Genomic DNA, 19599 nt, shown 5'->3' with positions numbered 1-19599 from the left:
AAAATGTCTATCGCAGTGCCTGAATATATCTGGTCTGTAATAAACGTAATTATTATCGGGCAAAAGCACGAGGCGGTCCCCAACTCCCACTTCCTGTCTTTTTGTCACTCACTTTTGAAAGTTGCTCTTGCTCCTATTCCTTTTTCTCCTCCTTTCTCGCCCCTCCTACTGCCGTAAATTGCCCTCCAGAGCTGTCGTAAAATGCTCCTCCCCGCCCTCCATGTGGCGAAAACGCAATCACGCTTGACGGCGCAAGGTGGCTCAGCCGCAAGATGGCGGCGCTGGCGGAGGAGCAGACGGAGGTGGCGGTCAAGTTAGAGCCTGAGGGACCGCCGACGCTGCTATCTCCGCAGGCGGGGGACGGCACTGGCGAGGGTGGCGGCGGCACAACCAACAACGGCCCCAACGGCGGCGGTGGGAACGTTGCGGCGGCGTCGTCGGCCGGCGGGGATGGTGGGACCCCCAAACCCTCGGTGGCTGTCTCCGCCGTTGCCCCGGCGGGGGCGGCCCCGGTGCCCGCCGCTGCTCCAGAGGCCGGCGCTCCCCACGACCGACAGACTCTGCTGGCCGTGCTGCAGTTTCTACGGCAGAACAACCTCCGCGAGGCCGAAGAGGCGCTGCGCCGTGAGGCCCGGCTGCTGGAGGAGGCAGTGGCGGGCTCCGGAGCCCCGGGAGAGGCGGACGGCGCCGGCGCTGAGACGGCTAGCGCGCTTCTTAGTCGGGTCACCGCCTCGGCCCCCGGCCCTGCGGCCCCCGACCCTCCGGTCAGCGGTGCTTCGGGGTCCGCCGCCGTCTCGGGCTTAGCGACAGGTCCTGCGGCTCCGGGGAAAGGTGAGCCGCGGGGTCCCGGGGAGGCAGGGCTGGCACGAAGGGGAGCGAGCCGGGAAGGCAGAGGCTGGCAGGCCTGCACCTCTGCGGGCTTGTTTTGAATTTCCTGGGCCCGCCTCTAGGGCCACATGCCCGCCCCTTTCCCTGGTGCGCCGGCTGCGCAGTCAAACCCTCTTCCAGCTGTCAGTTCCAGCGAGAGGCTGTGGAGAGCTGTTGAGCTGAGGGATGTATGGGGACGGTGGGCGCGGAGAGGCGGGGACTTTCAGGCTTTTGGTCCCTTTCCTCTCATTTGGGCTCTTGAGCCTTGGGCAGGGATACATTAACACTAGCAATATTTGTACAGTTTTGTACTAGCGTACTTTTACTATAAATACTTTGTTATGTATCTTAATTTTCTCAGTTCCACTGTGAGGTAGACAGTACCGCTATTTTAGAGATGAGAAAACAGACTGAGAAAGGCCAAGGGACTTGCTTTGAACCACACAGCCAGGGAATGATGAATATAGAGTAGCCAGTCTTTCTCAAAATATAGGCTAACATTGGTGTTAAATCTTTTAGAGGAATGCAGATTCTTGGGCGTCACTTCAGACTTAGTGAATCAGACCCTGTGCAGGTGGAGTCTGGGAATCTGCATTTTAAAACAAATGCTTCCAAGGGGCACTGATGTAGGGCAAAGTTTGAGAATCATTCACTTAGGAACAGGCGTTGGGCAGACCTGAGTTCAGTTTCTGTCTCTGTTGCTTTTACTTGTGTGATGCTGATTGTTATTCTTCCTAAGCTTGAGAGTTTTTTTTCCCCCCCTCTATTAAATGGGTTATTGTGAGATTTAGATATAATATATGTAAAATGTCTGGCACTGATAAGTTTATGCCTAGGTATCCATCCCTGACACCTGAGGCTTCCCCCCCCTTTTGTATTTATGAGACCTAATCTCTGCAGCATTGCCAGAAGTGAAGTATGAATATGTAGCATTGTAACCCATAAGTAGAAATGTATGCAAATGTGATGGAGAGGAATCTTTTTTGAATGCTGAATTTTGTGAATGAACTATAAGATGGATGAATTATGTTGTTGGTTATTTTGCTGTATTCTCTCATCTCTTCAGAAACTTGACCTATTTTTTAGATTGTAACTCAGAAACCAGTAGGGATGAAAAGAGGCCATCAGAGTAAACTTCTAGAGAACTTCTAAAATTTGTGCAGTAAAGAGCATAACAGTACTATAATTGCAACTTAAAAATTTCCAACAAACTCTGATTCGATTGACAGATGTATCATTGTTTGGTATTGAAATATTACAAATAAATGCGTATGCTTTTTGCCTTGAAATGCTGGTTATGGAAATTGTTTTAAGCATATAAAATAGATTTGTCTTTTGGAAATATAAATAAGGCAAGTCCTTCCCACTGTTAACATGCTTATATTTTATAGGGAGTGATAGATGTGCATATATGAAGGTAACAGGATAGGATGTGTTGCTGGACAGTTACAAAATATTTAGGTAGCTCAGAGAGCTGGAAATGTTACTCCAGGGCATAGCTTGGTGGTGGTGGGTGCCATTTGCACTGAGCCTTGAGAGAAGATTAAGATAGTTGGTTGATTTGCACATACCATGCTTTATAAAATTTGTCTTTAAAATAAGTTACCTCTAGGAAAAATATTGAATCTTTTTGTTATTGATTTGAAAATTTTATTTTAAGATATGGACAAACCGAAGGAATTTTGGATGGGTGACTGAAACAAAGTGAATCCCATTAAAAGATTATGTGATTGAGTTGGGGAAGAGCGTTTGAGAGGAGAAGGACAAACATCTGAGAAACAATTCACCTCTGGACCTTAGCAAAACAGCCTTAGTCTCTTTGTGCATGTCAGGTCACTTTCCTGAAAGTTATTTTTCGTTTTTTAAACAGTTGGAAGTGTAGCTGTGGAAGACCAGCCGGATGTCAGTGCCGTGCTATCAGCCTACAACCAACAAGGAGACCCCACAATGTATGAAGAATACTATAGTGGACTGAAACACTTCATTGAATGTTCCTTGGACTGCCATCGGGCAGAGTTATCCCAACTCTTTTATCCCCTATTTGTACACATGTATTTGGAACTAGTCTACAATCAACATGAGAATGAAGCAAAATCATTCTTTGAGAAGTATGTGAATTTATGTATATATATAATATGTATATATAGCTATATATATATAATGAATACACGCATCTGTAACTACACAAATATAAGATTGCAACTCAAAAAGTACTTTATGAAGGAGAGGTACCTGGTGCTATGAGAACCTAAAATGAGGGATTTGATCTAGTTGGAGAAGTCAGGGAAGGCTCCCAGAGGAAGTGATGCTTGAGGTAGGATCTGAAGATTGAACAGGAGTTAACCAGGGGAAGAGAAGAGGGAGAAGCATGTGTGACAGCTCTGTGGCAGGAAGGATCACGGTAGGTACAGAGATGAAAGGCAAGTGTGGCTGGAGCAGAGTGTGAGGGTGGGGTGTGGTACAACAGGAAGCTGGCTGGTTGATTAGGGGCTGGAGCAGGCAGTTCTTGGGCCATACTGAGGGTCTTTGTTTATCCTCAGAGCAGTAGGAGGTTGTATTGGATGGGATTAGATTTGGCTGAGATTCACCGAAAAGTCAAAACAATAGTGGCATAAATAAAAGTTTATTTTTACTTTTATCCTAAGAGCAATATGAAGCTGTGTTAGGATTAGATTAGACTGAGAGTGACTGGACCCCAAAGAGTAGAGGCTTGAATACGATAAAAGTTTATTTCTCTCTCTCATGAATGTAGGCAGTCTAGGACTGGTATGGAATCCTTGATTATCAAGGACCCAGGCTCTGTTGATTTTATAGCTCTGACATCCTTGTCATGCATTTTCCACCTGTGATACAAGGTGATTCTCTGGCTCTAAGAAATCATATCAGTGTTACAGTCAGCAGGGAGGGCACACATCCTTCCTGGAAGTGACATATATTTCTCCCTTTTTTATGTCATTAGTCAATGGCCAAGGGAGGTAGGAAATATGGTCTTTACCTAGGTGTCTATGTGACAGCTAGTATTCAGGTGTTTTATTATGGAGGAAGAAAGAAAAAAATGGATATTTGGGGACAGTGAGACATCTTTGCCAGAGAAGTCATTGAAGGACCATGTTATTATTAGATTTACATTTTGAAAGGACCTTTATGCAGTGGGGAAAACAGATGGTGGGGGACAGAGTGATTATAGATGGACCATTTTGGAGGTTATTGTATTGGTTCTCAACTGAAGGTAATATTATGCCTCCTTCCTCTGGGCTATTTGAAACTGGAGGTGTTTTTGGTTGTCATAATGACTAGGCTGGAGGATCAGGTGTCTTAGGGATTCCAAAAGTTCCAATACGTGCAGGTAGTCCCACTTAGCAATGAATTGTTTTGCCCCAAATACTAGTTGCAACCCTGTTGAGAAACACTGGACTAGGGTGTGATAGTGTTGGTGAAGGGAAGTAGACATATTCATGAGGCACTTGGTGAGTGATTGGATATGGAGGTGTAAGGGAGATGAAAGTATAATTGATAATCCCTAGGTTTCTGGCTCCCCTAGCTGGATAGGGGTGCTCTTCACTGAGGTAGAAAACCCTAGAAGAGGACCGGTTTTGTCAGGTTGTAGAATAATCTTGAGTTCAGATTTGTTTATGCCTTTGACTTATTTAAGAGATGTCAAGTTGATAGATGGAGGATATATAAGGCTCTGAGCTTAGAGGAGAGGTAGGGACTGGAGCCATAAATTGGAGTGTGTGCAATATTGATGGATAGGGATGAGACTGTCTAGGAAGGAGTATGAAATAAGTCAATGGGAGGGCTAGGCCTGGGCCTCAAGGAACTCCAACATTTGGAGTAGAAGAGAAATAAAAGGAGTAGAAGAGATGACCAAGTAGAAGAGATATAAAAGGAGACGCCAGAGAAGCAGGAAGAAAACCAGGAGAGTGTTGAGTTATAGAAGCCAAAGAAAAGGAGTGTTTAAGAAGGAGGCAGTGCTTAACAGTTTAAATGAGAGCTCTTTAGTACAAGCAATAGACCCAGAAGCTAGAACTTGTCAGGTAACACAGGTAGTGGTAATAGAGGAACAGTAGAACTCAGGACTCCTGGCTTCTGTGTCATTATGTTCATTCATTATTCTGCAGTACCTAATAGAAGGTATATAAGGCAAATGTTCTGTAGCTCAGTGTTTCTGAAAGAAAAGATTAAGGCTGATGGTGACAGAATTTCTAAGCTAATTTTTCTTACAGTACTGTCATCAAAAAACCTCCTCTTCCAGTCTCATGGTGTAGCCATCTCCTCACATAGGAAGCTGGACTATCGTAGGGGACTGACTTTCTGTGTCCTTGTCATGGACAGTCTCAGCCCTTGCCAGGACCCCATGCTCAGATGAGCTTATCGGCGGCGACTAATACAACACCAAGAGGCTGAGATTTCTAATTTCATTCAAATCTTAGGCGGAAACTCTTAATTCATGTCTTGATGAGTCATAATAGGGTAGCACAGGTAACAGTTTAGGAATCTATTGGCTATGTGTCAGAGCTAGGGTCCTAATATCTTATGTTTAACCATTTGTTTTCTAAATGTTTTTGCATTGTTTGCTGCTCTTTGTGAGTGTCAATATATGATCTTTACATTTTATTTTATTAGGATAATTAAGATTTGTAGAAACAAAAGTACATTTAAATTTAGTAATTGTCACCAAGGCTGAAAGCTTTATTTAATTGCCTTTGGTAATGGTGAGTAAATGGGAGTGCTCACTGTTTGATATCAACACGTTTGTTCTTTAGTCATGTTATTAAAGTATGGATGTTTAATCTTTATATCTGGTATTAAGAATATGCGAAATCACTAAAAATGATGGGTTTTGTGAGAATGTCATGTGTTGATTATTGTTGAGAGGCTGGGTGATAGGTACACTGAATTCATTATAATAGTTTCTACTTTTGTATGTGTTTGAAATTTCCCATAATAAAAAGTTTTAAAAAGTGAGTTTTGAGAGAACATAAAATTTAGTAGAGCTAAGTTTCTAACATTTTCAGATGTCTACCAATGGTGGCATTCAAATGAGACTGTCTGCCAATGGTGGATAGCTTATCTTTCATTCATTTATGGTATTTATTTCAAATTCTCTTAAAATGTTTATGATGCATTTATTTCATTAGAGAATTAAATTGGTCATTTTTAGGATGAATTCAGAACTGAATTGTAATCATTTTGAAATGCGTTACTTCTTATCCTACAGCTTAGTCCACGGTTATTCAGACTACTACGTTGAAAATATTCTGGGATGTTTATAAATATATGGGGGAGAGGCAGATCCCTTAACGATTACATTGAAAAATGACTTTTTAAAATCACTGAAACAGGTTCCATGGAGATCAGGAATGTTATTACCAGGATGACCTACGAGTATTATCTAGTCTTACCAAAAAGGAACACATGAAAGGGAATGAGACCATGTTGGATTTTCGAACAAGTAAATTTGTTCTGCGTATTTCCCGAGACTCGTACCAACTCTTGAAGAGGCATCTTCAGGAGAAACAGAACAATCAGATATGGAACATAGTTCAGGAGCACCTCTACATTGACATCTTTGATGGGATGCCGCGTAGTAAGCAACAGATAGATGCGATGGTGGGAAGTTTGGCAGGAGAGGCTAAACGAGAGGCAAACAAATCAAAGGTATGGGAATAAACCTAAGAACTATATAATGCAGATTATGAAAAATTGTAGCATTTCCATCTACATAATTTACACATTTTTCTTATAGCTAGTTTGGGAATAATTTTACACTGTATACTAAGTTTCATGTTCTAAGGATGATGTATATATTAGTGAGAATTTGGGAATGGATGCATTTAACAGAACCCTGACTACATTGGCAGAAACAAGTAAGGGGTTTTTCTCACATAAAATGAATTAAAGCAGAAGGCCCTCCTAGGTTGGTGTGAGGGCTCCACAATGCCATCAAGGACCCTGGCTCCTTCTACTTTCTGCTCTGCCATCTTCAGAATGTGGCTTTCTTCATTGTGCTCACAGGTGGCTATTGCAGCACCAGCTTTGCATCTGTATTCCAGGAAGGCAGAAGGGGGAGGATGAAAGACATACCTGCTGAATCTCTCCGTTTTTATCAGGAAAACTACTTTTTTCTAAAACACTACCCAGTATATTTGTGTGTATATCTATTGGCCAGAATGATATTATATGGCCATTGTATGGCTTCAAGGGAGCCCGGGAACAGAAATGATTTTAACTGAGCATACTGCTGCTCCAACAAAATCAGGGTTCTGTTAGTAAGGAAGAAGGGGAGATTGGCTATTGGGTAGACAAGTACAGAATCTGCTTCAGGATATCCATGACCCTATTGTAATTGTGATTCCTCCTATCAAGATATGAAAAGGATGTATTAATGAACAAAAAAGTAATTTAAAAAATTGGCTCCTTTGACTTGTAGGTATTTTTTGGTTTATTAAAAGAGCCAGAAATTGAGGTGCCTTTGGATGATGAGGATGAAGAAGGAGAAAATGAAGAAGGAAAACCTAAGAAGAAGAAGCCTAAAAAAGATAGTATCGGATCCAAAAGCAAAAAACAAGATCCCAATGCTCCACCTCAAAACAGGTGAGGAAAAAAACCTCAGGAACATGTGTGGAAGTTTAAGACAATGTTATAGATGGTTCAAGTTATTTAATATTCAGAGTAATTTCCAGTCTGTTTTTCTTTCACAGAATCCCTCTTCCTGAGTTGAAAGATTCAGATAAATTGGATAAGATAATGAATATGAAAGAAACCACCAAACGAGTACGCCTTGGGCCAGATTGTTTACCCTCAATTTGTTTCTATACATTCCTCAATGCTTACCAGGTTGGTAAAATGATTTGGCAATTTCTGGGAGAAAATTAGGAGTCATGAAAAACAGTGATTACCATTAAAAGTAACTTAGATGTCTTAACTAAAATGAAGTTTTCTTCTTTAAACTCTTGATATAAATATGGCTTAAAGACAGCAGTTAGGAAAGGAGAATTGGACATTGCTCAGAATAGATAGAAGGCAATGTTTAAAAGACCTTTAGCGACTTGTAGGTACCAGAATCTTGCTTGTATGTGTCCTTCATTTCACTGATCAGAATTCTGCTAGCCTTTGAAAAAGGAGGAAGCTATGTGGTTCATCTCTCTTGAACTTAAGTACTTACGTAAACTTAATATTTTTTATTAAGAATTCTTCATATCTTTATGTCTGTTAAGCCTCTATAGACAATAAGGCTTTATAATAGGCTGCTGAGGATATATTTAGTAAAGTACAAAAATGATTAACATTTGCTTTATATGATGCACTCCAAATTTAGAGGGCAAAAAAGGGGTAAATGACATGTTCTCAAAGTAAGTGCTTTTGAACAGTTGATTTCAAAGGAGAATGAAATCTCAAAGATATTTTATATGAGAAAAATAGCTATCATTATATATTCTCTAAGATGTGACTATAATTTTTTCCCTAAAACAGTATTGTTTAGTGTGTGTGTGTGTGTGTGTGTGTGTGTGTGTATTTATATATATATATATTTTTTTTAATTGGCAGGGCCTCACTGCAGTGGATGTCACTGATGATTCTAGTTTGATTGCTGGAGGTTTTGCAGATTCAACTGTCAGAGTGTGGTCTGTGACACCCAAAAAGCTTCGTAGTGTCAAACAAGCAGCAGGTAACTGAGATGACCTGTGAGGATATAAACTCATCATTAGTTTACACCAATCTTGATTCCAAGAAATATACAGAAGACATTGTGATCTTAGCAGAATTTCACTTGATTTTACTTTAAGTCAAAATGGCTAATAACATTGCCAACAGTGAAAAGTGCATTGGAGTGGCAATCAGGAGACTGGGGTGCTAGCCTGGTTTAATTTCACTGGTCCTCAGTTTTCTCATCAGTAGAATGAGGGCATTAGGCTAGAAAACTCCCTAAGGTTAAAAATCTAACATTTTATGATTGTTTGCTTGTGAATTAAAAAAAAAAAACCTTTAAATAGTGGGAGAGTACTTTCTGTTTTAGCCATAAAAATGGCTAAAATGAACTAAGACCAGGGTTACATTTTAAAGAAAGTTTCTTGCTAACTGTATTGTTTAAACAAGATAATACATTTTCAATAATTTATTTTAATATTTCTATAGTTTCCTTTTGTGAAACATGGTGATATAATGGATAAATTTGAGTTTCAGCCCTAGTTTCAACACTAAGTAGCTGTGTGCACTCTGGCATATTATTAACTGTTCTGAACCTCATTTTCTTCTCTTATACACTGGGATGATAGCACCTAATTTAGAGGCATTAGCACAGTGGTTGGTATATAGGAGGAACAGTTCAAATGTTCTTCTCCTGAACTGTGATGTAATTGCCTTAAAATGTTTTAATGAATGTACTTTAAAAAATTAACATTTCTCGACCATTTTAGATCTTAGCCTCATAGATAAAGAATCTGATGATGTCTTAGAAAGAATCATGGATGAGAAAACAGCAAGTGAGTTGAAGATTTTGTATGGTCACAGTGGGCCCGTCTATGGAGCCAGCTTCAGTCCAGATAGGTAAAATACAAACAAAAAAATTAAATACTGCTGTATTACATTGAGATTATATGAAAGTTAACTACTGGGAACATTATGAAAATGTTGGGGAAAATTCCTTTAGAAAAATCTCGTGGTTGCCTATCATTCATTATCTTTTATTATTACTATTTTTTTGTAGAGAATTATTTTATTATCCTTTAAAAATTTTTTTTAATTCATTTTTATTGGAGTATAGTTGCTTTACATTGTTGTGTTAGTTTCTGCTGTACAGCAAAGTGAATCAGCTATATGTATACATGTATCCCCTCTTTTTTGGATTTCCTTCCTATTTAGGTCACCACAGAGCACTGAGTAGAGTTCCCTGTGCTATACAGTAGGTTTTCATTAGTTATCTATTTTATACATAGTAGTGCGTTATCTTTTAGAATCTTGCCCTCTGCTGATTTATCTTGGGGTACTGGTGTATAATACCCAAATTTACAGAACCAGGATACATAGCTTCAGGGTTTGCTGGTTATAAAAATCAGCTTTAGTTTTGTGTAACTCCAGTAGGGGTTGAATTGCTTCTTTGGGTTCTTGCTTTGGGTTTTGTGGCTACTGCTGTCTTCTGTCATCTCCAAATTCACAACAAATTACTGATATTAAAGGCATATTACCTATCAATTGAAGATTTATCTTTGTATAATCAAAAGAACTAAGAGAATACTGAAATGGGAATTTGAAACCCACAAATATGGGTTTGCCTATTTTTCATGATCTCTAACATTCTGTAGAAATGCAGGGAGGGTATTTTGTTATCATAACACCATCTGTATCTTATTTGATAGATAATAGCTTTCAATCCATCAAGATTTTCATCCTTATGAAACTTTGAGAATGAGGATTTTTGTTATTTTATAGGATTTAGCCAGATGGTGTATTTTTACTTGAGGGAAACTTCTGATTTCATTGAAAACCATAGTACTTTCTGAGTAGTTCAGCTTTTCTGTTCATTCCTGAAGAAGGTAGAGTATTATTCTCGCATCTATAGTGTTTTTTGTTTTGGCATTTTTTTTTTTTTTTGGTCCAAAAGATGTTTACTTTTAAATTCTTACACAACTTTTACAGGATATGAAAATAGCATCTCCATTTTAAAGTAAAAGATTAAGTTTTAAGTGACATATCACATTTCTTAGAAGCCTTTCTCAGGTGACCTTATTTGATCATACTTTTTGTCATTACCTCTTGGTATTTTTTTTTTCGAAGAACTGTGATTTTCCTCTTAATAGATAATGTTTTTAAAATAATCTAACCTCATTCAGTAGGTGCTCGGTAGATGTAGAGTGTCACAGCTAACATTAGTTAGTACTTTCAACTCTTGTTATCCACTGTGAATTTCATGTATAAATTAAAAGTGAGATGTAGCATGTCAGTTAGCTATGTTTAATATATACAAATGTACAGAGAAACTGGACAGATAACTAAGTTATTCTAGGAATCGAATGTACTACCTTCTCTTCTCTCAGGAACTACCTGCTTTCCTCTTCAGAAGATGGAACTGTTAGATTGTGGAGTCTTCAAACATTTACCTGCTTGGTGGGATATAAAGGACACAACTATCCAGTGTGGGACGCACAGTTTTCTCCATATGGATATTATTTTGTGTCAGGGGGCCACGACCGAGTAGCTCGGTAAGAACATTATGAGCTTAGGACTGGGCCTATTCAAGGAACAGAATGGTTTCTTGTTGGGAATTAGAAACTCCAGCCAAACTCATTTTTGCTTCTATTATTCAGGATCAACATTTTGAGAACGTCAGCATTTATAGGTCCTTATTTGAAAATGAATTTGGGACAGGAATATTACTATGTCTGCAATTATGTCTATACCAAGAGTCCATGCCCTTCCCTTCCCCAACCGGATGCTAAACCTTGTCTTTTACAACCACTGTGAGCACGTTTATTTCCCTGTCATCTCCTTAGAAGTTCAGGATGAGGTGTCTTGGGTTAGAAACTAATTATGTGGTGGCCAAAACTAGGGAAAAATACTCTTCTATAAGTTAGACTAGGAGTTGGAGTGGGAGGTGTACATACAGAGAACTAAAGGATTATAGAATTAAAAAATTTTTGTACTGTATCAATTAGTTTTTCTTAAGAATGTTTAGGGAATTCCCTGGCGGTCCAGTGGTTGGGACTCTGCGCTTTCACTGCCGAGGGCACGAGTTCAGTCCCTGGTCAGGGAAGTAAGATCCCGCAAGCTGCACTGCGGCCAGAAAAAAAAGTGTTTAGTCTCAGTCATTCCATCTTCTTTCCCTCAGGTAACTAGTGAGTGGGACCCATTTGGAGCTAACATTTCACATGGTTGTTTCTATATTTATTTTGGATAGAATTTTGGCATTTCACAGTTAACTAATTACCTTCTTTTATTTTCAATAATTTTTTTTAAAAGGCTCTGGGCTACAGATCACTATCAGCCTTTAAGGATTTTTGCTGGCCATCTTGCTGATGTGAATTGTACCAGATTCCATCCCAATTCTAATTATGTTGCTACGGGCTCTGCAGACAGAACTGTGCGGCTCTGGGATGTCCTGAATGGGAACTGTGTAAGGATCTTCACTGGACACAAGGTATTTTATACCTTCATTATTCCAGCACACAAGGTTCTTTTGAGATAAAAATAGTTTAAAAATTAACCAGATGACACACCACTGTAAAGCAATTATACTCCAATAAAGATGTTAAAAAAAAAAAAAATTAACCAGATGGATGGACCTAGAGTCTGTCTTACAGAGTGAAGGAAGTCCGAAAGAGAAAAACAAATACCATATGCTAACACATATATATGGAATCTAAAAAAAAATGGTTCTGATGAACCTAGGGGCAGGACAGGAATAAAGATGCAGACGTAGGGAATGGACTTGAGGACATGGGGAGGGGGAAGGGTAAGCTGGGACGGAGTGAGAGAGTAGCATTGACATATATACACTACCAAATGTAAAACAGGTAGTGGGAAGCAGCTGCATAGCACAGGGAGATCAGCTCAGTGCTTTGTGACCACCTAGAGTGGTGGGAGGGAGGCACAAGAGGGAGGGGATATGGGGATATATGTATACATATAGCTGATTCACTGTGTTATACAGCAGAAACTAACACAACATTGTAAAGCAATTATACTCCAATAAAGATGTTAAAAAAAAATTAACCAGTGACACATTTTAAAGATACTATTCGCACCACTAAACTTTATAATTCTAACTTGTGTCTTATTTTCTTAGGTATTTTTAACCCTATTTTTGATTCTTTCCATGGACTTCTTTTCTAGGGACCAATTCATTCCTTGACATTTTCTCCCAATGGGAGATTCCTGGCTACAGGAGCAACAGATGGCAGAGTACTCCTTTGGGATATTGGACATGGTTTGATGGTTGGAGAATTAAAAGGCCACAGTGATACAGTCTGTTCACTTAGATTTAGTAGAGATGGTGAAATTTTGGCATCAGGTAAATGACTAGAAATGGCTTTGTGGTAAAGGGTCAATGGTATATTTAAAGGAAGCACTGAATGTTGACCATTGCAAAATTAAGTCCTGCTGTTTTTTAAGTTTTGCTTCTCCTTAGCCATGATTCCAGATTGTTACCCTATATGTATGTTGACTTCTCAGGTTAAAACTACTGCTTGAAGTGCTGCTTTAGAGGGAATAGAGTTGTTAATCAAGTTCAGATTTTTTTCACCAGAAATAAAAAGTAAATGCATAAAGCATACTTGACAGAATCTCAGAATCTAAATAAGGCAGATGCTACTAAATGGTTTCCTTTGATTTCCTCTTAGGTTCAATGGATAATACAGTACGGTTATGGGATGCTATCAAAGCATTTGAAGATTTAGAGACTGATGACTTTACTACAGCCACTGGGCATATAAATTTACCTGAGAATTCACAGGAGTTATTGTTGGGAACATATATGACCAAATCAACACCAGTTGTACACCTCCATTTTACTAGAAGAAACTTGGTTCTAGCTGCAGGAGCTTATAGTCCGCAATAAACCATCGGTATTAAAGACCTTTGGAAGCTACTGTTTGAAAAAGGGAGACTAAAAGCAAATACCTCAGTGATTAATATTTAAGCTACAAAGAATGTTTTGTCTATATGGATCTGGAAGTATGCTGCTTGGAAAATCTGAACAGGATAGTTCCACATTTCTATAGCAACCACATTTAACTAATTTCCGTTAGTTGAATAAGAGGTATTATGTTCATGGAGGGGACATTTATGGTGCTTTGGATTTTGTGGAAACTATGCATTGCCTGTTCAAATGCTATTTTAATTTATTTTGTTTAGAAAAAAATCAGTTGATTTCAGTAATTCATCCTGCTTCAAGATTCAAATTGAGTAATATAATACCATCCTGAATTTTAGCTGAAGAATTCTATGAGCATGTATGTTCCTGCTGTAAAAATGTAGTTACTGTATGGCACTCAAGTACTATGTTAAATGATCCACTAGCATTTTTGCTTGGCTCATGATTAGTGGAATGTACGTTAACTGGGTAGGGTGAACTACAATTCCTTTTTGAGAAATAGATGAAGTACAACCATCCATCGATATCTGAATTTATACCAGTTGGATTGAGTGCACGCAAACACTCTATAAACCAGGTGAAGAAATTAACTTCCATGTTCTACTTCAGCTAAAATGGCCACATAGAACCTAGCACACTTGAAGTCAGACATTTCAATTGCTTACCTCCAGTACTGAGCCTTGCTTTGGGAAACTAAAAGATTTATTAGACCAAGTCACTGCCAGTTTTTTGCCTTTGTTGCATTTTGTACAGTTTTTATATTTTTGATATCTTGTAAATAAAGACAACCAGCTTTTCCAGGTTCATAATTTATTGTACAAATCGAGTATCACATGATGAGTTGACATTAGCTTCTTTAGGCATGGGAACTTAACAGATGAGGTACAATTGAGAATCCTATAAACAAAACAAAAATTGCTTAGACACCAATGTGTTCAACTCTACTTTTAAGACATTCAGTAATTACTAGTACAAGACTATCCATGAACCCCCCTGAAATTGAATGCAAATTCATTAGATTCTCAAAGGAGTCAGTAACCCCCCAAAATTTAGGTGTCTCTCTGCTTAATACAATTTAACACTCCCCCTTTAACAAAAGAGCTGCCAATAATTCAGTATGATGCTAAATGTATACCATTAGAAAAGCCTAGTACATAAAATAACATCTTTTTTCATAAAGTAGTATTTTAAACAGTAGAAAACAGGGAGGGTGGTATTATCCCCATTATAAAAACAAAGGAGGAACCTAACATGAAAAATTGGGCAAAAAACTACCTGTTTGTCAGGAACAAGCCATGGACCACTGCATTCTGGGATATGCAGTCAGTCCCTTAAGGTCAATAGTTTTGGGATCGGAAAAGTTTTTAAGAGGAGAGAAAAAAATTTTCTGTCTTGGAGGGCTACATTAGATAAAGATCTGGGTTTTGGGTTTTCTGCACCTCATCTACCACCAACACAACAAATATTTACTCAAGCAAGGGCAAATGGGGGTTGGGTGGCACTATAAGAAGAAAATGAAGTCTCGGGGGATTTAAGGAAAAGACAGAATGGCTGACATAAAAATGGAAACTAGCAAAAACCAAGATATATTTGCAACTGATTTAAAAGGCTGGTTAATAACTATTAAGAGAGCTTATACAAGAGAGAGAAGGTCTTCACAAAGAGAAAGTCCCAAATGTTAAATGAGAAGAACACAAAGAGAATGTTAAGAAAAATACAAGTGGTAAACAAATGGAAAAAATATACAACTTTATCAAAAAGAAATTATTTTTACTCCTCAAATTAACAAAAATCAGAAACTGATGTTATTCAACACTGCCTGGGGAAGAAAGCTAGGCGCCCACAACCCTCTGAGAAAGCACTTCACCTTAAGAAAACAATCACAGATACAAACACTTCATGCTCAAAGGCATTCATTGTAATATTATTTATATTAAAAAAAAATTCTAGTAGGAGACATTTCCTCTGTGAAATAAATCATATACCCATGAGCACTCATGCATTCAAATTACAGAGAACATGCATAAGACAAAATTACAGATACGGATCACAGCCACTGGAAACCAAACAAATACATTAAAAAAGAGCTAAACTGAAATGTTAATGAAAATTGTCAGGGTAATAGGGACATGGACAATATTTTTCTATTTTTTTTTTCTTGAATGTAATAAATTTTGAACAATATACTTGTATAGTGGGGGGAAAAACCCCCTAAGATCAAAATGGCAAAGTTATATAAAGTTTTAAATGTCAATTTCTTACCGTTTATGTTGCTTTCACAGCTGGAGTTTTTTTAGACCTTAACTTAAAGTATAAAACTATCAAAGCAATACCTCCGTATGTGGCCAGTACACACTGAAAAAGAAAGGAAAAAGTAAACAAGAGTTGTTGTCACATCTATTTTATTCTAAAACAACTGCTTAAAGGTATCATTAATACTTACATTCATTCTCCCTGTGAGAGTGTAAGAGTTGAAATATTTTTTGATACCAGTGAATTGGTACTGGGCATCAGTTTCTGGACCTGCCATGATTTCAATCTTTTAAAAAAAGAAAGAAAGCAACAAATTGGTTTGGATGCAATTTAAAAGAAAAATTTTTTTAAACTAAAAAAATTCAAAAAAATTCATTGCATATAAATGTTGTAAATTTTATGTATGCCTCACCCAACAAAGCAGCAGCAAAATGGTGGAAAAAACCTTGCTGATAAGAGAAAACGTTTGGAAGGAGGACTTTATCTTGGTTGTTATCACACAACACTCCAGAATATATATCAAATCACTCAGCACAGGAAGAGAACACAGTAGTCTTTAAGTCCATCCTCTGACTCAATATTGGCTGATGTTTTCATTCCTGGCTCTATCTATACCACAGTACACTGTACCTGGAATTAATCAGTTTTAAGACTAGCTGAAAGCTGGAGCTTGTGATACTTTTCAAAGTTCCTCAGAGGGGTAGCCACCAACTAAACAGCTCACCTTGCAATCCCTCTTTTTACAGTTTTTCCTATAAATTTAGGATCTCCATGGGAAGGGGGAGAAGGGATCATTTACTAAATGGAGTTGATACATACGAACTATTGGTGGGGGGTGGGGGGGAGCTGAAATCCTTACTCCTTACACCAAAACAGATCAAAAGCTTTAAATGTAAAAGTGAAGCCAAAATATCCTGAAGAAAACGTGGGCAAATATTTTAATCACCTTAGGGAAGGGAAAATATAAAGGTGGCCAAACGCAAAAAGGTGAAACAGATAACCTAATGATCAAAGAAATGTAAAATGAGACCAATATTTAGCCATCAGACTACAAAGATAAATTTATGATAATTAGCAGTAGTAGTGGGAATGTGGGAAAATAAGGATTCTCTCTTGCCTGGAGGGAGTGTAAACAGGTACAACCTTCCTAATATGCAATTCTTCTGCAATAGCTATGAAATTAAAAAATTAGCATACCCTTTTACCTAGCTGGTTCATTTGTTTGCCAGGAATTTATCCTTATAGAAATATTACAAAGTAGAAACGTATAGTATGGTTCAAGGATGGTAAATGAAATACAGTTTATGAAAATAAAGAAGAACTATAAGTCCGTCTACAGGAGACTGATAAGTGATGGTTTCCATTGAAGGAAACGGAATGCATGGAGATCTTTATATATAGACATGGAATGATGTCCCCATGCTCGCAGATCTTTATGTACTTACATGGAAACATGTCCCAATGTCATGTTAAATATTAAAAAAATCCTATTTCTGGACATTATAGAGCACATCAATGGTTCTCAAAGTCTGGTCCCCACACTGTCACTATTCATGGAAACTTGTTAGAAATGCACATTCTCAGGCCTATTGAATCAGAAACCCTGAGTCCCAACAATCTGTTTTAATATGCCCTCTAGGTGATTCTGATGTATGTTAAAAGTTTGAAAAACACTCCAGGAACAGAAACAGAAAACGAGATGCTTATTAGTAATTATATTGGGAAAAAACCCTGGAAGAATATATAGCAAACTTTAAAACGGGGTTACAGCTATAAAACCTATGTATTTCACAAAGGCATGTATTTCTTTTATAATAAAAAATAGTAAAGGCACAATCAAAGGTCACCAGAACAACACTCGAAAATTCGTCTGTATGACCGCCTATCTACCACGACCGACGCCACGCCGAGTCGATTGGCAATATAAACGAGCCGGTCGAGGTCCGGTCGAGATTGGTAGGCAGTGGCAGTGACTCAGTTGGCTCTTGATGAAATGGAAGCGGGAGAGACCTGCGAGGAAGTTGTTGCTATGGAAACTGGCACTCTCCAGTGTACCATTCAAAGGCCTTCAGAGGCATTCACGTGCATAGAATTGGCAATGAAACTTTGGACAAATGACCTTAATTTTGAAAACTGTTTCAAGAAAGTTCTTGGAGCAATGAAGGATTCCCAACTTCCTTGGGCCACTTTAGGGGCCTTGGCCAGTTCAGGCCAAGTAGGAAAATCTCCATTAAAAGAAATCTTTATGATATAGCTTTCATATTAATTGTTTTATTTTAGTAAACTTATTAAACACATGCTTTCCCATTCATCTTCAGGACAGATTTTTGGATTCTCGGAGAAACCCTACAGAAAACAAGGGCTTAATTTTGTCCAATTATTAACTGATAATTCCCACTACCTTGTGTTTAACAGACATTTTCAGAAGATGAAATGGTGTCCAATTGAAACAATATTAAGGTGCTTTAAACTTCTCTCCACACAATATAGAAGGAAGGCTGATGTTTGCAATATTACACAGAGGACTAATTCTGACTGCAGGGAAAGGCACAGTACAGGAACTGCAATTTAGTCTAGGTTGTAAAGAAAGACTCTTAAAAAACGCTGAGATGGGAGGGGAAACTGAGATGTTGCCGATAAACAACTGGAGCAAAGCCTGCAAGCACTTGGGTCTGCATCCTCAGTAAACTGCAGGTTACTTTTGGGCAAACATCAGGAATCCTTGTGTTAGACGGTACTTTGTGGAATAATTGAACTGAAACTTGCTTTCCTTCTGAGTCATACTTCAGTTTAGAAAGACATTAATGAAAAATACCTAGACTAAACCGTACTAATTGCTAAACTGTAGCCTATGGCAAAGTCTAAGCGATGGGGTCTTCGCTTGTTTCTAATTAAGCGGCGAACTGCTATTAAATATAATTAATCTTTCCATGCCTCTCTTTACCTGTAAAATGGGCACTTCAGAAACTACCCTCGCTACTTTCTGTTTCTCGGTACTGCTGTTGTGTCGGACCGGACACCTACCTGGATTGGTGAGATGACGCGGTAAAGGAGGCAAAGACGAGGGAGAGCCGCTCCAGAAGCAGCCTCTTGCACTTCAAGGAGTTTACAGCTCTCTGTTCTGGCTACCTCCTAGGAAAGGCCTTCCCCACTGATCGAACACAGATTGAAATCTAACCCGCTTATCGCGTGCCCGGCGAAGCGCAGAGGGCGGGCTACACTCGCTCCCGCTTGACAAAGGCTGCAGCGCAGCTAAAGGAGGCCTGGCTGGACAGCTTCCTAAGCACAGCTCAGTGCAAACAAACTGCTCTGGGCATACAGTGGGAAAGAGGTTAACATGACCAGAGGGGGTCAGAAGCCCGAGTTCTCATCCAATATTACGTCACTGGGTGACCTTGGGACACTCCCTTCTCTGCGGGCCTCATTTTTCTCCACTGGAAAATGCATTCTAAGGGCCTTTATGAGCTGGGGGAAGGGGGTCTTTACCTCGCACCAAGGCTTCCCAGCCACTGTCCAAACCCTCACGCCCGGCCCTCATTTTCTCTAATTTCTTTTCCATTCACCATCACTCTCCCACCCCCCCACGCCCCCCACCCAAAGCGAAGACCTCGCGGTGTGCCCGGACCAGGAAACGGTCGGATTCTAGACCAGTCCCACAAAGCGGAGCCGCGAGGTCCGAGCCCGGGTTCCCCTACACACCCACCTTCCAACACACACAGACCTCGTTGCAGGTGTCCTTCAACTGACGAAGCTGCTCCTCTGCCTAGCCGGAAGAAGCCGCCTCCCCCGCAAACATTCAACGAGCCTTACGGATTCGGCCCTCTGCGCCGACTGGCTACGGCTCTAAGTCCCGCCCTTCCGCTTCCTGTCTCTAAATTTCTCTCCCC

The 19599-nt window shown here is 39.3% G+C and overlaps 2 protein-coding genes across 4 annotated transcripts; one reads left to right on the top strand and one right to left on the bottom strand.

Annotated features, from left to right (window-relative positions):
• Positions 1 to 253: 253 nt before the first annotated feature.
• TAF5 (TATA-box binding protein associated factor 5) lies at positions 254 to 14257 on the top strand. Its single transcript, XM_059899890.1, has 11 exons — positions 254 to 831; positions 2738 to 2975; positions 6213 to 6528; positions 7301 to 7464; positions 7572 to 7707; positions 8419 to 8539; positions 9288 to 9417; positions 10905 to 11069; positions 11827 to 12004; positions 12700 to 12877; positions 13206 to 14257. The coding sequence occupies exons 1-11, from the start codon at positions 273 to 275 to the stop codon at positions 13421 to 13423; spliced, it is 2403 nt and encodes an 800-aa protein (XP_059755873.1). The 5' UTR covers positions 254 to 272; the 3' UTR covers positions 13424 to 14257.
• ATP5MK (ATP synthase membrane subunit k) lies at positions 14253 to 19553 on the bottom strand. 3 transcript variants are annotated; one of them, XM_059899892.1, is made up of 4 exons: positions 19416 to 19553; positions 15903 to 15998; positions 15722 to 15814; positions 14253 to 14356 (listed from the first exon to the last, which is right to left on the bottom strand). In XM_059899892.1, exons 2-3 carry the CDS (start codon positions 15987 to 15989, stop codon positions 15725 to 15727), a joined length of 177 nt encoding a protein of 58 aa, XP_059755875.1. In that variant the 5' UTR covers positions 15990 to 15998; positions 19416 to 19553; the 3' UTR covers positions 14253 to 14356; positions 15722 to 15724. The 3 variants fall into 3 exon arrangements, with proteins under 3 accessions (XP_059755875.1, XP_059755874.1, XP_059755876.1); XM_059899891.1 differs by having other exon boundaries at positions 19434 to 19551; XM_059899893.1 differs by lacking the exon at positions 19416 to 19553 and adding an exon at positions 18737 to 19221.
• Positions 19554 to 19599: the final 46 nt, after the last annotated feature.

This window comes from Balaenoptera ricei, chromosome 16 (assembly GCF_028023285.1).
Source record: "Balaenoptera ricei isolate mBalRic1 chromosome 16, mBalRic1.hap2, whole genome shotgun sequence".
NCBI classification, from domain to species: domain Eukaryota; kingdom Metazoa; phylum Chordata; class Mammalia; order Artiodactyla; family Balaenopteridae; genus Balaenoptera; species Balaenoptera ricei.
Note: the sequence above shows the minus strand (reverse complement) of the source record. Positions and strands in the feature narration are given on the sequence as shown.